This window comes from Eubalaena glacialis, chromosome 19 (assembly GCF_028564815.1).
Source record: "Eubalaena glacialis isolate mEubGla1 chromosome 19, mEubGla1.1.hap2.+ XY, whole genome shotgun sequence".
In the NCBI taxonomy this organism is placed as follows: Eukaryota; Metazoa; Chordata; class Mammalia; order Artiodactyla; family Balaenidae; genus Eubalaena; species Eubalaena glacialis.
In genome coordinates, this window is record NC_083734.1 from 22,711,291 (window position 1) to 22,730,789 (window position 19,499).

The 19,499-nt window shown below is 39.3% G+C and overlaps 1 protein-coding gene across 6 annotated transcripts in view; it reads right to left on the reverse strand.

The window, feature by feature from the left end:
* TADA2A (transcriptional adaptor 2A) overlaps positions 1-19,499 on the reverse strand; it is a 44,611-nt gene continuing 25,112 nt past the window's right edge. For all 6 annotated transcript variants that reach the window (XM_061175012.1, XM_061175015.1, XM_061175013.1 and 3 more), the window contains 8 exons: positions 13,603-13,666; positions 12,218-12,261; positions 9,096-9,206; positions 7,511-7,582; positions 5,163-5,295; positions 4,547-4,590; positions 2,343-2,416; positions 1-817 (listed from right to left, as the gene is read on the reverse strand). In XM_061175012.1, coding sequence (XP_061030995.1) covers positions 632-817; positions 2,343-2,416; positions 4,547-4,590; positions 5,163-5,295; positions 7,511-7,582; positions 9,096-9,206; positions 12,218-12,261; positions 13,603-13,666 — 728 coding nt within the window. In that variant the 3' untranslated portion in view covers positions 1-631. The remainder of the gene's footprint in view (positions 818-2,342; positions 2,417-4,546; positions 4,591-5,162; positions 5,296-7,510; positions 7,583-9,095; positions 9,207-12,217; positions 12,262-13,602; positions 13,667-19,499) is intronic.

The following is a 19,499-nucleotide window of genomic DNA, read 5'->3' on the forward strand; positions in this document are numbered from 1 at the left end:
TAATTCTAAAAATAACAGAGACATTTTATATCCAGTGCCACCTCCTCAAAAGTCTACTGCAGATTAGACAGCCAGACTGCAACTTACAAAGCCAGACATTAAAGTTGAAGATGCAGTTTGGGACAAGACCATCATGGGGAGATTTTCCTCCTCTTTGCTCGTAAACATAAGTTGTCAGCTTAAAAGAATCCTCAGACAGAAAGAGAAAGCTTTCTCTCTATATAACCTCTTTATTTTAAATCTGTCTGTAATGTTTGAAGGCAAAACAGATAATCAGAAAACCAACCTCCCAAGCAAGTACAAGGATCTGCGCTGGACTCCTGGGACTAAAGACTGGTTCAGTTCTATTTCTACCAACACTGTGATGTGAGGTACTATGGTTCTTGTTTTTGTTACAAGAGGTGTTAGGAATGAATGCCCACACACAGTTAATAATAGCTTATCTAGCACGTAACTCTGCAGCACAATACAAACAACAGGAGTATTTTAAAGCAGGGGGGAGAAGAAAGTAGACGTTAATACAACTTAAGGTTTCCTTTGTTCTTCCCCTCTTTTTACAAGGAGAATTCAGCTCAAAAACAAAACTCCAGAATGCCCGTACTGTCCTTTGGCCCACCAGGCCCGGAGAGCCTCAGGCTTTAGTGATGTATCCTTCTCGGATGAGGAAATCATAGATTTTCCGGGTTTTGTTCACGTCTATCTTGATGAGTGCTCTTGCCTGTGCCAGTCTCAAGCCTCCTTGCTTGTTACATTCGTTCAATAGAGCAGATTTGTATTCTAAATAGGCTCCTGGGACCAACCTCACCATCTGACAGAGCTGCAAGACATGGCAAATTTAATAAACATTAACATCTGTCATTCTCATAATTTAATCCAGCAGGTATAGCCAAAATAAAATTTAAAGAGTGACATCAACCTCCAACTATTTATAGGAGCTGCTGGTGGCTAGATCACATTCCAGTTTGTCTTTTCTTTGGAGAGAATACTCTCTAAAGACAGACAGAAAAAGGCAGAGTGTGATGCCGGGAGAGCTCCAGCACCTGTCGGCTGGCTCACCTGGATTTGTCAGGGATACAAGTCTGTGTCCTGAGGAGCGGTGTGGGGTAGAGGCCCGGCACCTTCCAGCTCAGCCAGTCAGGGAAGAGCCACAGGGCACCGTGCGGGTGGGGCTGCTGATACTTGGGTTCCCAAGTATCAATCGCATTATTTTTAGTATCGGCGTAAATCTTTAGTCCCTGATTTTGTGATTACATTTCCTACTTTGGAGGGAGAAGAGATATAGAGACCTTGCTAAGAGGTCACTTTAAGTGCTAAAAATCTAGAAAGCTGGCTCGATTCCAGTTCACCTGCCATTATCCAGAAATGAACAGCCTGAGGTTACCACTTTGTGGGTAAGGATAAAAACTGCTTGAAACTCCAGGCCATTCCACCCTTGACTCAGAATGGCAATACTTGTTCAGCAATACTTGGATATAACATACACCCCCTTCTACTCCCAAACTAATCTCTACTGTTCCTACTGGGTAAAATAAAAGACTAATACTAGCGCCTACTCCATGACTTTTCCTTACTGTCTGACCTGAATTACTGATACGGAGTGGCAGATGAAGACACTGATCTTGGGAACCGTAAAAGGAGCACACGAGGAACAAAAGAGGATCCTCCCTTGGAATGGACTTGAGAGCTGCGGCACATTCTTTTGACAACGCTTGATGATGACCCTTTTGAGGCTGGATTTAAAGTTTAGAAACGGCCAAAAGTAATATGAAGAAGACACATCCGGTGATTATAATGTAAAAGAAAAGTAGGTCATGGCTTTTTAAATCAAAATTAACGTGTGACTATATATGATGATGAATTCCTCTTTTATGCTTATACACATACTATGGAGACAATTCAAAAATCTTTTAAGTGATGGTCATATTGTTGGAATAACAGTAGAACTTCTGAAAATGCCCACTCTAATAGGAAATAGTCATTTTCATATACCAGTTATTTTAAGTTTGAAAAAAAATAAATTCATTGACATAAAGCACAGTACTGTATCTAGTACATGGTAAATGCTCAATAAATGATAGTTGCTATTATTTAGATTTACATCTCATATGTTCTTCTCTCAGGAGATGAATGGTGGCTGGGTGATCAGGAAAGGAGTCCTTGAGACCTGCTGAGGTCAGCTCTTCAGCACCCAGACCTCTGGGATGGACCAGAGCTGTACATGCACGGGTGTGACATGAACAGAGCAAAACGGGTTTGATCCTCTAATGTGTTTTTAATGACGACTCAATGAATAACCAGCCCCTACTCTCTTTCTTCTAACCAGCTCCCCTTCTTTTTGTTACCTCCTTTTCTTTTTCATTCAACTTCTCTGTGCCAGGGAGGCCAGTGAGGTTCAAGGGCGGTGCACTTCGTCTACCTACAGATACAGACAGAAAAAGGCATGTATTTCATAAGAGTGACAATCCCTCAGGTGTAAAGTGTATAACGAAGTTCACCACAGTCAGGCCAGTTAGGTACAAGATTACTATACATAGCTGTATATATACACCTCAGGCCTCAGTTTATCTGGCAACACAGGTACCCCAATGTTCACTTGAAAATAAAAACGGTAAGCCATGTGCCCTCTGCTCTGATAAAATACACATATAATCACACACACCTCAGTGTCAAATATGGCTATTCTTCCTAAACCAGTGGGAGATTCTAAAATCTACAGCCCAGATGTTGTCCAGTTAAGAAAGGTCATACGCTGCCTGCCCTGACAGCTGATGAATGGAAATAACAACTCTGCAGGAGAGACATTTCCTAACCCTTGCCACTCTGCCAGCAGTGCAAGGCAAACATGGTGATTAACCACGTACCATTCGCCTTGAGAGCAAAGGCAGAGTGTTAGGCCAGCAAAAGGCCCTTATTTATTACGTGAGGGAGTATCTGTTCCTTCCAAACTAGCCCTGTTTACCTGAAAGATCCTCACAGAGGAATGAGCCACTATATGGCAAAGTAGAGGCTGAGGTGAACTCACATACCTGAGAAAGAAACCCAAGCATGAGGTCACTGCCCAGGATAGGAAGCCTGATGTGCAAAACCTTTTGGTTTTGTTTTGAATGTATACTTGAATGAATGGACTGAGTCAAACAAAAGAAAATGCAGAATAATATGTTACATTTCATGGGGGTTGCCGTGTAGGTGGTGGAGAGAAAGGGGATGGACTGTTGCAGCCTGCTGTACTACAAAACAGACTTCTCTGTAATATCAACAAAGGGGATGAGGACTCCTCCATAACCGACAGGCCTAGCCGTACCCTAAATGCTCAAAAAGGGAGACTACAATCATTCGATGCCTCACCAAAGTTCCCAGAGGCTGGGTTACGATCAGGGATCCAGGCTTCCAACTTTGCACTACCTTAGGAGCAACTCAGAGCGTGAAGAGGAGTAAGGGGTCGCCTCAACCTAAACACAGGGGGTGAGGAAGGCAAATGCCCGCCTAGGACGCAGCAAAGGGCAAGTGCGAATGGTTCAGAAAACACAAATACCAAAGGAGCTCGGTCACGTCCATTCATTCCTTTTAATTAGCCAATATTAAGTTATTTGTATTTCTGTATTTAGATTGGGGAGGGGTTGGATGTAAGAAACTTAAAAACTTGGATTTAACTGTCTTGGCTATTCCCTGAAAGACACTCTTTTCTCCTTTAAATATTAAGAAATTATTACTTGAAACAAAGGAATAAATGAAAAAAAAATTATCACCCATAAAGTCGCCTTTTCTGACCCTGTCTAGATCCTGAATCTGAGAGATTGTGAATGGGATCACAAGGTCTGTTGTTCCAAGCTTCCAAAAAATGGTAAAACTGCAAGTGGGTCATCTTTTTGCCAAGTCCAATCTGTAATCAGTGGAGCAGTCTGTATGTTCTGACCAGGGGAAGTGGCTAATCTACCATATGGAGCAGGGGTGAATGATAACCAAGAAAACAGGCAAAGAAACACCATGATCTTGGACCAGAGTTCTGCAACTAATACCGCCCCAAACTACCATTCACTGATTACCAAGAACCAAGGATTACCAGATAGCATATGGCTTAATCTTGCTCTGTAAACTAACCTCAAAAGACGAAATACCCAGAGATAAGAAATAGAAATACCTTAAGTCTCCAACTTATAAAGAAAGTCTTGCTTTTCTGGCAAGTAACATGCTTCTTTGCTCATATAGGATACAAAGCCTCTAATTATCCCCTGTGAGACAAATCTCAAAGTTTGTGGTAGACAGCATCATAGTAAACTAACTGCCCATGAACATTGGTAAAATAGAGAAAACACCTGTCTGGAGTTCTTTCTTCCCCTGTCTTTGTACTCCAAACCTGAGGAAAGTCCTGTTTGGCCATGAATATTCTAAAAACTTGCTTATGTTTAGAAATTGGGATAACACTTAATTACCATTCCTCTGCCTAAGCACCCAGCTCCCACACAGGCTGAAGGGATTGCTGGGTTACCATAATTCCTAGAATGAAAACCTCACAATCAAGACCTGCTCCAGCCTAAAAACTAATTACCTGAATTCGAAGCCATTGGTATGGAAGGACTCAGGCCAGAATCACTGCAAAGAAGAAGAGGAATTTAAACTTATATCACATCAAAGAAAGCCATTTCCAAAAGCCCATGTGAGACTGGGTGACACTTATCAGGTCAGTTACTTTGAAGAGAAGTAATGAGACAGACTGTATTATGTTTTACAGGCTATCCCAACTGTACTACCTAGGAAAGGAAATCTGTTCCAGAGAAGGAAATTGCTTGGATTTGTTAAGAAGAGTTCTTGGCCTGGCACATCACAGAGACCATTCATGGGGAAAGGACAGGAACATGATTCTTCAATGAAAATCATACCAATAGATACAGAGGGAGAAAGAAAGCATGGGGAGGGACTTTACTAATTAAAAAAAATAAGGTCAAAGTAGCAAAGTAGGATTCTAGGAGGCCAGTTATGTTTCTCAAAACTGTCAGTATGGTACTGTTTCTGAGACAGCCTGCTAAAATTTTCTGAATTCTTCTAGTCACCCAATTATTACTGCCCTGCCATGTAGGATAGGGTGCCCACAGAATTCTCTGAAAATACAGGTAAAGGCCAAATCCTCCAAGAGGTTGCTCCTTCCCCCTGGACTAATTCCTCACATGTCAGCCTGCCGGCGGAGCCACTGCTGGCAGGCGCTACTGTCCTGGATGTACTGGAGAACCTCCGAGAGCATAGTGCGTTTGAGGCGTTCCTCTTCTCGAGTCTTCTTGAGGTGATCATAGGTTCTGGCACCTGGAGGTATTAAAAAACACTGCGACTACAATGACAACGCAGCAGAACTAACCGAAGGGCTTCCTAACTCATCAGCAAACTTCATCTTTTTTAGTCTTTTTTTTTTTTTTTTTTAATCTTTATTGGAGTATAATTGCTTTACAATGGTGTGTTAGTTTCTGCTTTATAACAAAGTGAATCAGTTATACATATACATATGTTCCCATATCTCTTCCCTCTTGCATCTCCCTCCCTCCCACCCTCCCTATCCCACCCCTCTAGGTGGTAGTCTTTAATTTAAAAATTTTTTTGGCCGTGCCGCGAGGCTTGTGGGATCTTAGTTCCCCAGCCAGGGACTGAACCCCAGGCCCACGCGGTGAAAGCGCTGAGTCCTAACCACTGGACCACCAGGGAATTCCCAGTCATTTTTAAATTTCCTTTGCAAAACTGCTTCCACAATTATTTTTCTAAGAGCAAAGTCATTTCCCCTAGTTTGAAATCCCTTTTTTGACAAGAAATAAAAACATTTTTATTCCTTTTCTACCTTTAAGAAATTTGGGGGAAAAATCCCCAAAACAGATAATTACAAGGAGTCCCTCATATTTCCATCCCCTAAAAGTAACTTTTAATATTGTCATATTTACTTTCTGTTCTATATTTTTCTATCCATATATTTTTCCAAGTCACACAAGTGCTATACACATACACTCTTCCTTAAAAACCAGTTAGAATTACAAATAAAAATAAAGCCTCATTGACCAGTACTATTCCTTTCCCCTCTTTCCCAGAGGCAACCAATATCAGGTAACCCAAACCTGGTATCAGAGTCTTTATACGCATCTTGCTAAACAGCTGCATAGTGTTTTCTACATGTTACAAATGTACACAGGATCCAAAATATCACACCAGTGGGTTTCAAACCGTGTTCCACAGAGGCCCAGGATACCATGAAAATATCTCAGGGATTACGGGGAAGAGCAAGGGCACCAGCACATACCAGTGGTCCTGTGCTCCACACATGACCTGAACCATCAGACTTCAACCAAAGTAGTTCTACTTTTATCTTATTTATGGATTAGTGCCCCACATAAAATTTCATTTTGTAAACTGTTTCCATTGTTAGAAATAAAGAGCCATTACAGTAGGCTGAACTTATACCCACAGGGCTACTTCTTGTGAGCAGTGGGTGATAGCTTTCAACAACAGGAAGGAGGAGGAAATGCCGAAGATCATTCCAACAATAACAACAAAATGACAGAAACTGCCATTTACTGAGGATTTACTGTGTGCCAGGTATTGTGCTATGTTTTCATGCATTATCTCTAACTTAATCTTTTTTTAAAAAATATATATTTATTTTATTTATTTATTTTATTTATTTATTTGGCTGCACCGGGTCTTAGTTGTGGCACGCGGGATCTTTAGTTGTGGCATGCGGGATCTAGTTCCCTGATCTGGGATCGAACCCGGGTGCCCTGCATTGGGAGCGCGGAGTCTTAACCGCTGGACCACCAGGGAAGTCCCTCTAATTTAATCTTCATACTAACTCTAAGAGACTTGGAAAATTGAAATGAACAGAATTATAGATCTGGTGAAAGAACAGCCAGAATTCAAACTCAAGCTGTCCAAGTCTAGACCTCAGCTCTTAACTACTAACACACACTACCTTCCCTTATGACCTGGTTCTACTACAACTAGCTCCTTAATCACTTTAAACTTTAGTCTCTCCATTAAATGAAAATAACAATAAGTTTGTTACAAGAATTAAATGACACGATCCAGGTGAAGTGCACAGGGTAGGGCCTGGTGCATGGTAAACTGTTAGCTGCTATGAATATAATCATCACTACCTCAAGTAACTGGGATGCAAGCGCCTAGAACCAGTTGAAGCTCCCTTAATAAGAATGATCAGACTATGCATCACTAAATTTAAAAAGGCTGAGGCTAAAAATTGGAATACAAAATCTTTTTTTTTAGAGGCCACAACAGAATCCTAAATCTAAAACAGCATCTCTCTTTTCTCTGTGTCATAACTTTTATTTCACCTCAGATAATCCATATCATGGTATTTTATAAGGATTAAATAGGTGAAACTTTATGGGAAAGATTGAAAACTCATTCTGAAATGTGAAAGCTTGTTTAAAAAAAAAAACTCCATGGCACTTCAAACAGAGACACCCTCTATGTGTTTGGAAGACCTGCCCTCTGATTTAGTGTGTAGCTTAAGCATACTTACTACAGAAATTGGTAATGCCTGCTGTCCTGTATTCCTGGAGCCTCTTGATTTCCCTTCGGAGTTCGAATTCCACTGTTTATCCCCCCGAAAACAACAAAGGAGAAAAATTGGAAAAACAAAATCAACATTAATGAGCACTTCAACTGTTGAATATTTTCAGTAATTCTGCCTTCTATAAAAGACTGGGCAATTCCATTTGGGGAATCCTAATTGTTGCTAATATCTCATTAGAAATTTTACCCAAGAGCTGACAAAAATGTACTGCAGCTGTCTTTTGGCTTCTGTCTCCAGCTGCTTCCTAGAAAACTTATAGTGAACTGGTTGAATTCATTTAGCTACAGAAGTAATGAATATAATTTTTTAAATCACCAAGTTTCCCTGCTCTATTTATTCTCTGTTAAAAGTTCTAGTCACAAAACCAAATTCTTTTATGAGACCTGTCTCTGGTATTACTTGATGTGGCCCTTTTGCAAGGGAAGGACAAAAGCTCTGTGCTTCAAGTCCCGGATAGTTTCTTTACAGCTTTTCTCCTATAGGAACAAAAGAGCATTGTGTTTTCCATAAACCAAAGATTTCTGCCTCCTCTGAGCACACAGATCACGTTGCACTGCTTGGGTTATTATGTGATAGAACGTTCAAATTTGGGTGCTTTGAAACAGAGGATGAAGGAAGAACCTGGACAATCCATGGGGTGTTGTTCTTTGGAGTGACACATAAACCAGGGATGGCACAAACTGGGACAGGAAGTGAAGGATAAATCACCCAGGATAAATCACACAAAGAATGCCAACCAAACAGGGTGTCTGGTGAGGACAACCAACCTGGCTCAGATACATGCCTACTATGTCATGCAAGAAATGTCTGCATGATGAGTACAGGATAAGAGCCTTCATGAAGTACCTTCCCAGAACTAAACTTGGGGGTCAAACACCTGACTCTCATGAGTAAAGGTATAGACTTAGCCCCGCAGTCCAGATTGTTTTATAGTCTTACTGCCTTACTGCCTTAACAACTTCAATTTTTTACAGTGAGAAATCAAATGGTAACTAGATAGAGCTCTCTCAGGGAAAAAGGCAAGAAAATGATGGAAGTACTATATATACTATCTCGATGAGTCATCCAACTCTGTCCCCACTTAAAAAACTGGTTTTAATACTAAAATAATTACGAATAAAATAATATGATTTGCTTCAAAATAATCCAGTTGAGGATGGGAGGGGAGTGCGTGGTAAAGATGAAACTGGACTGGCCACGTGTTGATAATTGCTGAAGTTGGGTGATGGACACATGGGGGTTCATTATACTATGATCTCTATTTTTGCATGTATTTGAAAACTCCCATAATAAAAAGGGGGAAAAACTACTAAACTATTGTTTATCTGAGGGGAAAACAAGCCACTAGGCTTTTTAAGCTCTCTTCTCCCACCCCCAAAGTCCCAAATTAATCTCATAGTAATAAAGTGGAAGAAATACAAAAAAATCCACTTATTTATTTACAGAACTTCACATAAAACACACCATTATCTCTCCTATTTACATTAAAACACACACACAAATATTTGCTCAAGGTTAAAAAACCACCTACATGCATGGCTTTCAATGAACTTGTCATGTTCCACCGGCCCCACTATCCTTGCAAATCGCCTCATTGTTTCATAAAGGTCTTGGACTTCCTTGGGATACCGCCGTTCCATTACTACAGAGAAAGTAAAGAATATAAAGATCTCTAAGTTTTCTGCATTTTTTTTTTTTACAAGAAGTAAAATGGAAGAACATTATTCCTGACCTCATATGACTAACTTACCAATGACAGGAAGCAAACTGGAAAGCTAAGAATGCAGCGCACTAATCATAATGATAAGAGAATCAGAGTGACTATGACACAGAGAGTTTGTTATCACTGGAGAGCATCTGCACTGCTGAGCACCCTGGAGACCTCCACACCTTGCTGTCTCTTAATCTATACAAGGGCAGGAAGTACTGGCAGTAACGGGAAAGATGATTAGATCATGTGTTCTCAGAAACAATGTGGGGCAAAATCTCTGGTATTAACTTCTGCAGAGGGCTTCCCTGGTGGTGCAGTGGTTAAGAATCCGCCTGCCAACGCAGGGGACACGGGTTTGAGCCCTGGCCCGGGAAGATCCCACATGCTGCGGAGCAACTAAGCCCATATGCCACAACTACTGAGCTCTAGAGCCTGCGAGCCACAACTACTGAGCTCACACGCCACAACTACCGAAGCCCACGCGCCTAGAGCCCGTGCTCTGCAACAAGAGAAGCCACCGCAATGAGAAGTCTGCGCACCGCAACGAAGAGTACCCCCTGCTCGCCGCAACTAGAGAAAGCCCGCACGCGGCAACGATGACCCAACGCAGCCAAAAATAATAAACAAATAAAATAAATTAAAAAAAATAAAAAATAACTTCTGCAAAACAAGGGAAGTGCAGACATACTAATTCATCTAGAAGAGGTAGATTAGCCTGGAAAAAGTGTGATCTCTTGCACGCTCCACCAAAAATAAAAATCTCTGTAACTACATATCCTCAAATGAGGCATTTATTTCTTCACTTTCTACATGGGTCATTTTGCCTTTCTTTAAACTTAATTAGGTACCACAACTTAATGTACTACTAATGAAGTTATATTTTGATAACTACGATGGAAGCGAATAGTCAAATATGCCATTTGGGATACCCATATGGGTCAGCAACTTTGAGGATCACTACTGACCAAATTTCTGATAAAAAGAGCTATCAGCCAAAACATGGGTAGTAAAACCCACCAACAGTAACTGGTAGGCTGGAGCGGCCAGGAACTCTCGAACTGCTACTCAGTCATTTCAATAAGAGTAACTAGGCTAGTTTAGTCCACTCTCAGGCTAAAGATACAGGCTATCACTTATGACAGTTACTTAAATAAGTCCTCTTTTCAGATGAATCTCTTTCTTTGCAGGAGAAATTCTTGCCCACAAATTCTAGGAGCTGATTTGATGGGCAGCCACAAATTGATTATTTTCACCACCAAACCCCCCGCCCCCCTCTACAGGGATAATACAGAAACATTTGGAGTAAAATTTTTTAATTTGATGAAAAAAACTCCTGTGCATACACATTAAGGTCACATGTACATTCAGTATAATGGCAACTGAAGACCTCTCAAACCACAACGCACATACCACTTCTTTCTCGGAAGCAACAGAGCTTCCCCTCAGCTCTGTATGTAAGAAATACAGTTAAAAGAATAAAGAGGCTAAACTGACCTCTGTCCACCAGCTGAGAACAGAATTTATACAAGAGTCAAGGTCTACTATGTAAAGGTTAAAATCAACTGACCTATCGTGGAAAGCCCAGGAATTCAGACAAAGGAACCCACTACTGTGGCTATCAGAACATGACCAATTATTGTCTACAGAAAGGGCAAGGGAGATCTGACCTTGGGTTATTTTTGCAAACCCACAGCTCTCGATGAGGATGAGGTTAAATAGGCAATACTGTATACTGCTAGAAGGAATATAAATTGATAAAACCATCTTTTAGGAAACAATCTGGCAGCATGTGTTAAGCATTTTTAATAATCATATTCTTTGACCTATTTAATTCCACTTCTGGGAATCTATCTTAAAAAAACAATTTTAAATACAGACAAAGCTTTATTCACAAACAAGTTTACCTTAGCTTTATTTATAATGATTAGAAAAACACTGAAAATAAGCTAAAGATCTAATAATAAAAGACAGGTTAAGCACGTCATTATATGTTTATGTATTTATACAACATATTATGTAACTATTAGAAGTGACATCATCAAAACACCATAATGTGTGTAATGGAAAGTGAAAAAATAAAGGACATAAAATGTAACCTACTTATAACCATGACTCTATTAACTGACACTTAACCCAAGACTGGCTGACCTGAACCCTCCTGGCACAGAGTGTCAAACCCTATAAGATTCTATCAATTAGCGTATGAAGCACAATCATTAGGTACTTTTACAAAAAAAAAGTCTTGTGACATACAACTATTATAAACATATATAAATATTGCAATTATTATGATATCATCATTCTTATGTTCTGAACAAACTCTACAGTGTAGAAGAAGAAAAAGTACAGAGACTCTTTCCGCCCAGCATAGGTTATCGCCAAATATTTAAAAGTAAGGTCAAAGTTAGCAATCATTTAAAAATCATAGGTTTATTTCATCATCATACAATGCTAATGTCTTTTCTTGTTTGTTTGCCCCGACCATGCAAAATAAAGCTATCATTTTCTGTTAATTTTTTTCCATAAAAATATTTTCACAACCTGATGGTCAAAGTTATTTTATATTTAACATATAATTCCAAAACACAACCCTATCCAGTTCCAGAAAATGATCCATTAATATTCATGCTTTAATTACTATACTAATTAAAAAAAAAAAGAATTCTCATGCTAGTGTTATTGACCATATATTAATGGTTTGTAACTCTTACGATGCAACAGAATTGCCTTGAAGACTTTAAAAAAATACAGATGCTGTAGCTCTACCTCCAGAGATTCTGACTTAATTAGTCTGAGGTGACTGTCAGGCATCAGAATTTTTTAAAGCTTCCTAGGTGATGCTAATATGCAACTTTGATTAAGAACTACTGTCATAAATGATTTGTTTAAAACTATTCAATAATGTTGGGAGAAATTTTAAAATAAGGAAAACTATTACTTACACTGAAACTTTCTAAGGTTGATTAATCCATGGTCTCTTATAATTCTAGAATGAAAAACATATATATGATAATCAGTTTCACATTTAACCATGTTTTCCACACACAGCTTTCATTAGATATCCTAAACACTGCAAGGGGGAATACTGAGGTCCAGAGAAGTCACTCCCCACAAAGTTCTGCAGGTCAGTAAGTCTCTAGCACAATTTTAGGCTCTCAAGCATCATATATTTTTCCTCTCCTCGGGCACTGTAGATTCTCAATTTCTATCTGCTGGATGAATGAATAGATCAATAAGCACTCACAAATACTGAAAAACACATGTCTGTAACTTAAGATGAAACAGAAGGGAATCTGTGTCCATATCATCTATTCAGCTTAGGGAAATGATAATTGAGAACAGCTGTTTAAGGAAAATCTGTGATCACACACTCAACATTTACAACTGTACATTCACAGAATGCCTTGAAGCTGTTTGAAATAAATCTTGTGCATGTTTAATGGAAGGTCATCATAAAACATAAGATCTAATAGCGACCTCAACTACTGAGTTCTACCACACTGTCTAGCTCTAATTCTGTGTTTTAAGCAAAACAGAATTTAGGTAAACCATGCAGAGTTACGTGTCTGGAACCTCTGATTTATACCGGAGGTATTCATGACTAGCAATGAATCTTCTCACAAGAACAGCTGGGTAATCTTCTTCAGCGCTTCTCAGAAGCTAACTCCAGACACGCAGAGAGTAAGCTTTACTTTAGATCATGTCTTGGTCCCTCCAGAGTGCCTCCCAAGTCCCATTCCTTTTTCTTGTTGTGATGCCACTGTATCTCTAGTTATTAACACCATGGTAACATGCCTACACATACATACACACACACCCTCCGCATACCCTTCTCTGAACTGTTAAAGTCTCTGTAATCCAATAGGGGTTTGGGATCCATAATTTCTCAGTCTCAATGTATGTTTTTTGTTCTGTTGCAAAGAGAAGGAATAACCAAGAGTGACTGAAACTTGTTCATAATTTCTTTGAAATCCTTGTATATAAAAGACTTCTCATAAAAACTGAGCAGTTAGAATAGAGCATTATTAAGTGTAACAACTTAATAATATCTTGAATTTTTCTTGTTCCTTTTTTCCTTAAAACAGTGTATCCATATTATTCATTGGTCACCAAAACATCAAGAAAGGGTAAGGAAGGAGGAGGTTAAAAAGCAAGAAAAGGAGAGGTATTATTATCTCCTTTTAACAGATGGAAAAATTGAGATCCAAGGAGGTTAAGTGTATTCCTCAAGGTCCTAAGATGAGCCACAAGTGGAACTTGTTCTTATGGGCTATATGTGGTCAATAGTCCAAAGCCAAAAGAAGGCAGGATGGTTTTCTAGACTTACTTTTTTCGCCTTTGTCTCTCCTTTAACCTGGAATGATAGATATCTACTACAGCCATCTTCAGAGCTATAAACAAACAAACAAACAAACCCTTACATATAAATAAAGCCAAGACAAGAAGAAATCTTTTGCCCAAGCTGTCTTAAACTTTCAACCTCATACTGCTAACTATTCCACACTCACTGGTCTAGGAAATCTGTCCCTTGGAAACAAAAATACCCTAGGATAGTGAATTTCTGTATCAGTAAATTACAGTAAAGTTCTTTTTTCCTAAGTATATGTTTATATGGGATTACGCTATAGATAACAATTTCTGCTTTTTCCTGAACATCTCTTTTGACCATGCTTTGCTATGTATATTATTAGGTTTCATATAACAGTTCAACAAGGAGTCTGAACTTTAGTAACACATGGACTAGAAATTACATCTGTTAGAGTTTCAGATTAGAAGAAAGAAATACCAAAATCTAACATGCTGAGCTATGAGCAGATACACTACATCTGTATATAACTTCAATCACTGGGAAATGACCAGGAACACTTTATCCAGGCCATTCTCCCTTGGGTCTGAGATAAAAATAACATAAATTCTAGCTGGATGACCTGAAGAGATGAATGACTGTAATACTTTTTAAACTTTAAGTATTAAAAAAAAAAGTATTAACTATCATGGATCTTTTGCTCATTTCTAACAAGTTCAAAAATTTAAACAACATTGCTTCATTTTTCCTCATAACTGCCCACAAACTAAAAATAATTCAATAATATCAGGTCCAAGATTTAAGGCAATGGTTTTCAAACATTTTTTCAGGTTGCAGAACTCTTTCTATAAATGAACTCTTTCTTGATTTACATGTGTTCCATATAGAAGCGTAGGTACCACAGAATGCCCCATACCCTGCCAGTGTTTCCTAATACAACTGCTGGGGAATGATAGGCTCTAGAACGCTGTGCTGGTGGAGATGCACTTTACATAACTGGGTGGTGGGAGAGGAAGAAGGAATGGGGAGAAGAGGAACTGTCTCTGACATGCAGTACAACCAAGTACAAGTTTTATAGTGGACTCTACCTTTACTTCTTATGAGAAAGAGAAATTAGGACGTCAACAGTTCAAGGCAGAAAGAGAAGCAAATAAAATAGCTAAGTAAATAGTTAACATACACTGAGTATTTATCATGTTCCAGGCTCTTTAGGTGCCGTATCTCGTTTATCTACTCAATAATAAGATGAGTTCAATAGGAAAGAAACTACCTGAAGATCCAGCGGAAGTTAGTGCTAATTTTGACAAAATATTTCTGTAATTTTTCTAAGACACTAACTTATCATGTTGTTTCTTGAGATTTGTGTGGGAATGACTTAATTAAACAGAAAAAAACTGAAGAGACTGTGTTACAAAAAAAACTCTATAAATAAATCCTGCTGATAAATGGTTCTGGTGCTTGATCATTTCAGTAGTTTAAACTTTTGTACAACTGGCTCTGGAGAACAAAGGGAAGGAAGGGAACACAGAGAAACAAATGGGAGGAGAACTGGAATTCTCCCAGAGAAAAATTCATAGTTGAAACTCTCCCTTGTCTTTATGAAGCACACTCAGAGAGCAGCAACTGATTATAAGATCTTCACTGCATGAATAACCCAGGGAGGACCACAGCATAGCAGGCAGAACAGAAATGAGAGGCAGACACTGAAAGAATGAGAATCACAGGTTCATATTCTACTTAAAGTGACTGGAGGGTCTAGTAAAGCAGGCAAAGACCCAGAGCTCCCTAAAAACAAACCAACCCAAAGCACCCATAACCTCTCCACCGATGCCAGGCTTCTGAAATCTCAGTTTTGGGGGATGACTAGTCTCCCTGTGACCACATTGGGGACTGATAACAAAGTTTCCAAACGGCTGGCCTTAAAATATTTCAAGAAGTGGGCAGAAGTCAGAGGCAGCTCCTTCCCACTGCAGTGTATTTCTAACATTGTTCAAAATAGCTGGCAACATGTTTCTGTTTTCCTGACAGAAGGCACTTACTGCTTGCTTGGCAAGAAAATCTACTCAGAGGCCTTAACTGCAGGGAAGCCAATCAAAATCCCTACTGCAAGCACACAAGCACAAACCTGTGACTCAGGTATTCCCCAGAAGCAAAGCTTTTTAAAAGTCATTTCCCCCCAAAGATTTTGGCCGAGATGTACACAAGTAGTGCTATGAAGGAAAGACAACCATGTGACCTAATGGTTAAAGTCAGCAATTAGGAAGCCTTAGCCAAGTCACTTCACTCCTTTGTGCATTTCTCTGAAAGTAGAATGGGAAAATATCTATTTCTACTTCTCAGGAATGTGGTTAAGCTACAGAAGATAAAAAATGTGAAATCTAAAAAGAAAAAAAAAAGGTTCAAGGTTGTAGAGACATTAAGTATAGCACAGTATTAACAGCATAGACTCAAGATGGCCCTGCCACTTGCAGGTTACCTCTTGACCTCAGGCAAGTTACTTGAGATTTCTACTCCTCAATTCCCCCATCTATAAAATGGGGGTAATAGTAATAACACCTAACCCAAAGAGTTTTGTGAGGATTAAATGAGTTCATATGTGTCAAGGACTTAAATGGTACCTGGCAAACAGTAAGTGCTATACCTATTAGCTATTATTATTAATAGCATTTATGTCTAAAAAGTGCTAAACATAAAGCAGCCAAATCACCATCAAGGGAAGGGCACTGCCAATAGGTAGGTAATAGGCACAGTGACCAGGCTGGACCTCTGACTGACTAATTGTTAAAGGCTCTAAAGGCTGACAACACAGACCAAAGAAAGAAAATCTGGGGGGGAAAAGTGGGGGAGTATCCACATCTGGCCAAGAAATTTTGCTAAAATTGGCTTTCCAAATAGAAGGAAAGTAAACTGCTCTAATGTGCAACCCTGAGAAGTGCTGAAAACACAGGCCCAGTGCAGAGGAAGGAGCTCATGATGCCTCTTGCTTACCTGGGTTATGGGCCAGCAATGATTAGAAGATGCTGCACCCAGGGCTTAGCACCTGTGAAACTCTGAGAAAGAAGAGTCCACAAATTTAGGAGAGATTTTCCCAAATGAAAGCAGATGGAGAGCGATGTCCCCTAAGGAAAAGGAAACTGTGCTGTGTGTCTGCACTGACATCCCACAACATGCCACAGGGAGCGCCGAGTTATGTCTTTTGCACCTCTCTGTCTGGACCAATAATTTCTGCTTATTTCAATAAAATACGAGGAGGTGTCATTTAGGGATCTCAGAACATCCTTATTTTCTTCCTTAGACACTACTTCACATGCAATATCTTTTGGGGGCCCATTCTGAAAGACTTCTGGTATGGTGGAATGTAATTACATGTCCCTCCATTGTGTCCCAGGCCTCTCTAATGGACCATTTAAACCCCCTTTATTAGACAAATTCCATGAATCACAGCAAAAGTCTTGGGTGAGGAAAAGAGCTTCATGGCATCACCCAGTCTTCTAGATGCAATCTTTCTAGGGGATGGGATACAAAGCCTAGGCAAACAGTTTACTTCCTTCCAGTAGTTGTAAGTGAGGAAACATAAAAGGAATGTTATTAATGCTCAGTGATATTAAGAGTATAATGGTATAATGGAATGGCAATAACACCAATCTGAATTATGTACCACCTTTCATTGGAGACATTCACCCTGACTAATCAGCATCATCCGTTCTTTGTTGGCCAGGGACACAAAGAAACAGCATGCAAAATCCAAGGACTTGCCCAAGATCACAGTGACTCAGAAGCAAGCCTGAGGTTGAATCACTGTCCTGATGTGTACAAAATATGTGCCCCTCTTTCTGTTCTAGGTGTGCATAAAAAGCTCCTTCTCATTCCCTCCTAGTTTCCTTGGGCTCCTAGTCCCCTTCACTGAGAGTTCCAGGAGAAAATGCTGGAACAAAATGTGCCCAACTGGACAGTGGGCCATACTGCCGAAGGAGCTAATATGAGAACTCAGAGCCATAAACAAAGCATCCCTTCGTGGCACCAGCAAGTCATCCCTTTGATCTCCAGTCCTGCCAAACCTCTTTATGACGCTATCACCTTTTAAAAAGCACCCATCTAAACATCTTACAGTTCACTACTAGACAGGGAGGGAAAGGAGAGGCAGGGATTATTATATAAGCGCTGTTAAAACTACTTATGTATAACAATCAATAACTGATTCTTAGTTCAAATGAACTAGAATCAAATAACTTAAAAGGCTGTAGAAACTGTAGAAAGAACACAAATAACTAAAGTATGTTATAGGTTTGAAATGCTAACTGAAATAAAACTTGCTAATCAATTGCTTCTTTTTGATTTTTTTTCCTTTTGCCCCCACTTACTTACAGAAAGGACCATAAGTGCACCAGCAGAAATTGCAAATCATGCTTCCACAAAGGATGAAGAGTGAAATTAAATACCAACCATTACTACAGTTTTCTTAATAATGTTGAGGCTTAAGAATGAAGACCTTGGATTAGGGCCTGGAGAAGTGATTCAGCAAGTCCCTTACATAGTTGAGCCATGACTGACATTAGAGATTTTGACTTTCAAAAGTTCAGTACTTTTGAATAGTATCTAAAAGAATGATATTTATGAAACTGCTTTTTTGCATTCTGGATAAGAAAGATACAAGCCAGGAAACAATACCATTTTAATTAAAGCTGGTGTGTATGACGAGAAATACTGAATGGCAACCTGCACACTGCCTTCAAGAGAATGACACATGAGGTGAGAACAGACAATAACATGAATTATCAGGGTTGAAAAGCAGAGATTGACATGGAAGACTGAACAAACACAATGGCTCTAGTGAATGCTAAAGCAGTTTGCTTTAAAGCTTTCCTCTTTTAGTTCAATCTACGTCACTTTGACTTTCCTTAAAGTTGTGTGGGAGAAGAGAAATGAAATTTTGCAAAGAAAACTGCTCAAGAAATATGTAGAGAAAAAACTCTAAAGGTAAAATTTTTATGAGGACTCTTTCTTGGTCCCAGATCTGATGTAACAAATATCTAGTCAGCTCTTCTACGGAGAGAAGAATAAAACTCCCCTTCAAGTGACAGAGGACCAGTTAATGCAACATGAAAACTTGATTTAAAATTCAACAAGGATTCTAACTTGCCTTTCCTACCTGGGATATACATTTAAGAAAAGCAATGAAGATGCTGTTTAGGAAATACAGAATCCAAAGGAGCATTATTCACCTACTGCATCACCCTCAATTCTGGGCTGAAATGAAACAGAAGATTGGGGATTATTTTAAATATGTAGTTCACTGAAAATGGAAAGAAGGAAAAAAAGACATTCACTGAAAGTCTAACCATCCACTTTTAAAAGCCTTGTTGGCATTAGCCATTTACGTTATAACAAAAGAGTTGACATAAATCCTTAGAGGGTTAATCTTAGATGAGAATTCAGAAGTGCTAAAAATTCAACAGTTCTGAGAAACAAGAGATTTCCAATCTTGGTCTAAAAACTCTTGAACTTCCATTCTTTTCCCCTGCTGTGGGAAATTTTGGGTAACAAATTATAGTGAACATCTAGTATCAGCAGTTGTTATTGAAGCCCCAAGGTCTTCACCCTGATTCCCTTTCTTTTAAGGAGGCAGTGAGGGCCATTTAACCAATTACCTCAGTGTAGGCTTATCTCAGCCAAAAGAAAGCTCACACAGTCCAAGGGATGGGATATTCCCAACTACCCTTATATGATCAACATTCTCACCATCATCACAAATGATCTGTCTCATTATGGTCAAATCCCAGCAACAGGGTAAGTTCAGCAACTTAACCACTGTAATTTGAGTCCCATAAGGGGCAGGAGACATGTTTTATTCATTCTTATATTTCTAGCACCCAATACAGTGTCATCACAGTTTGCAATCAATAAAAACATTGGCTGTA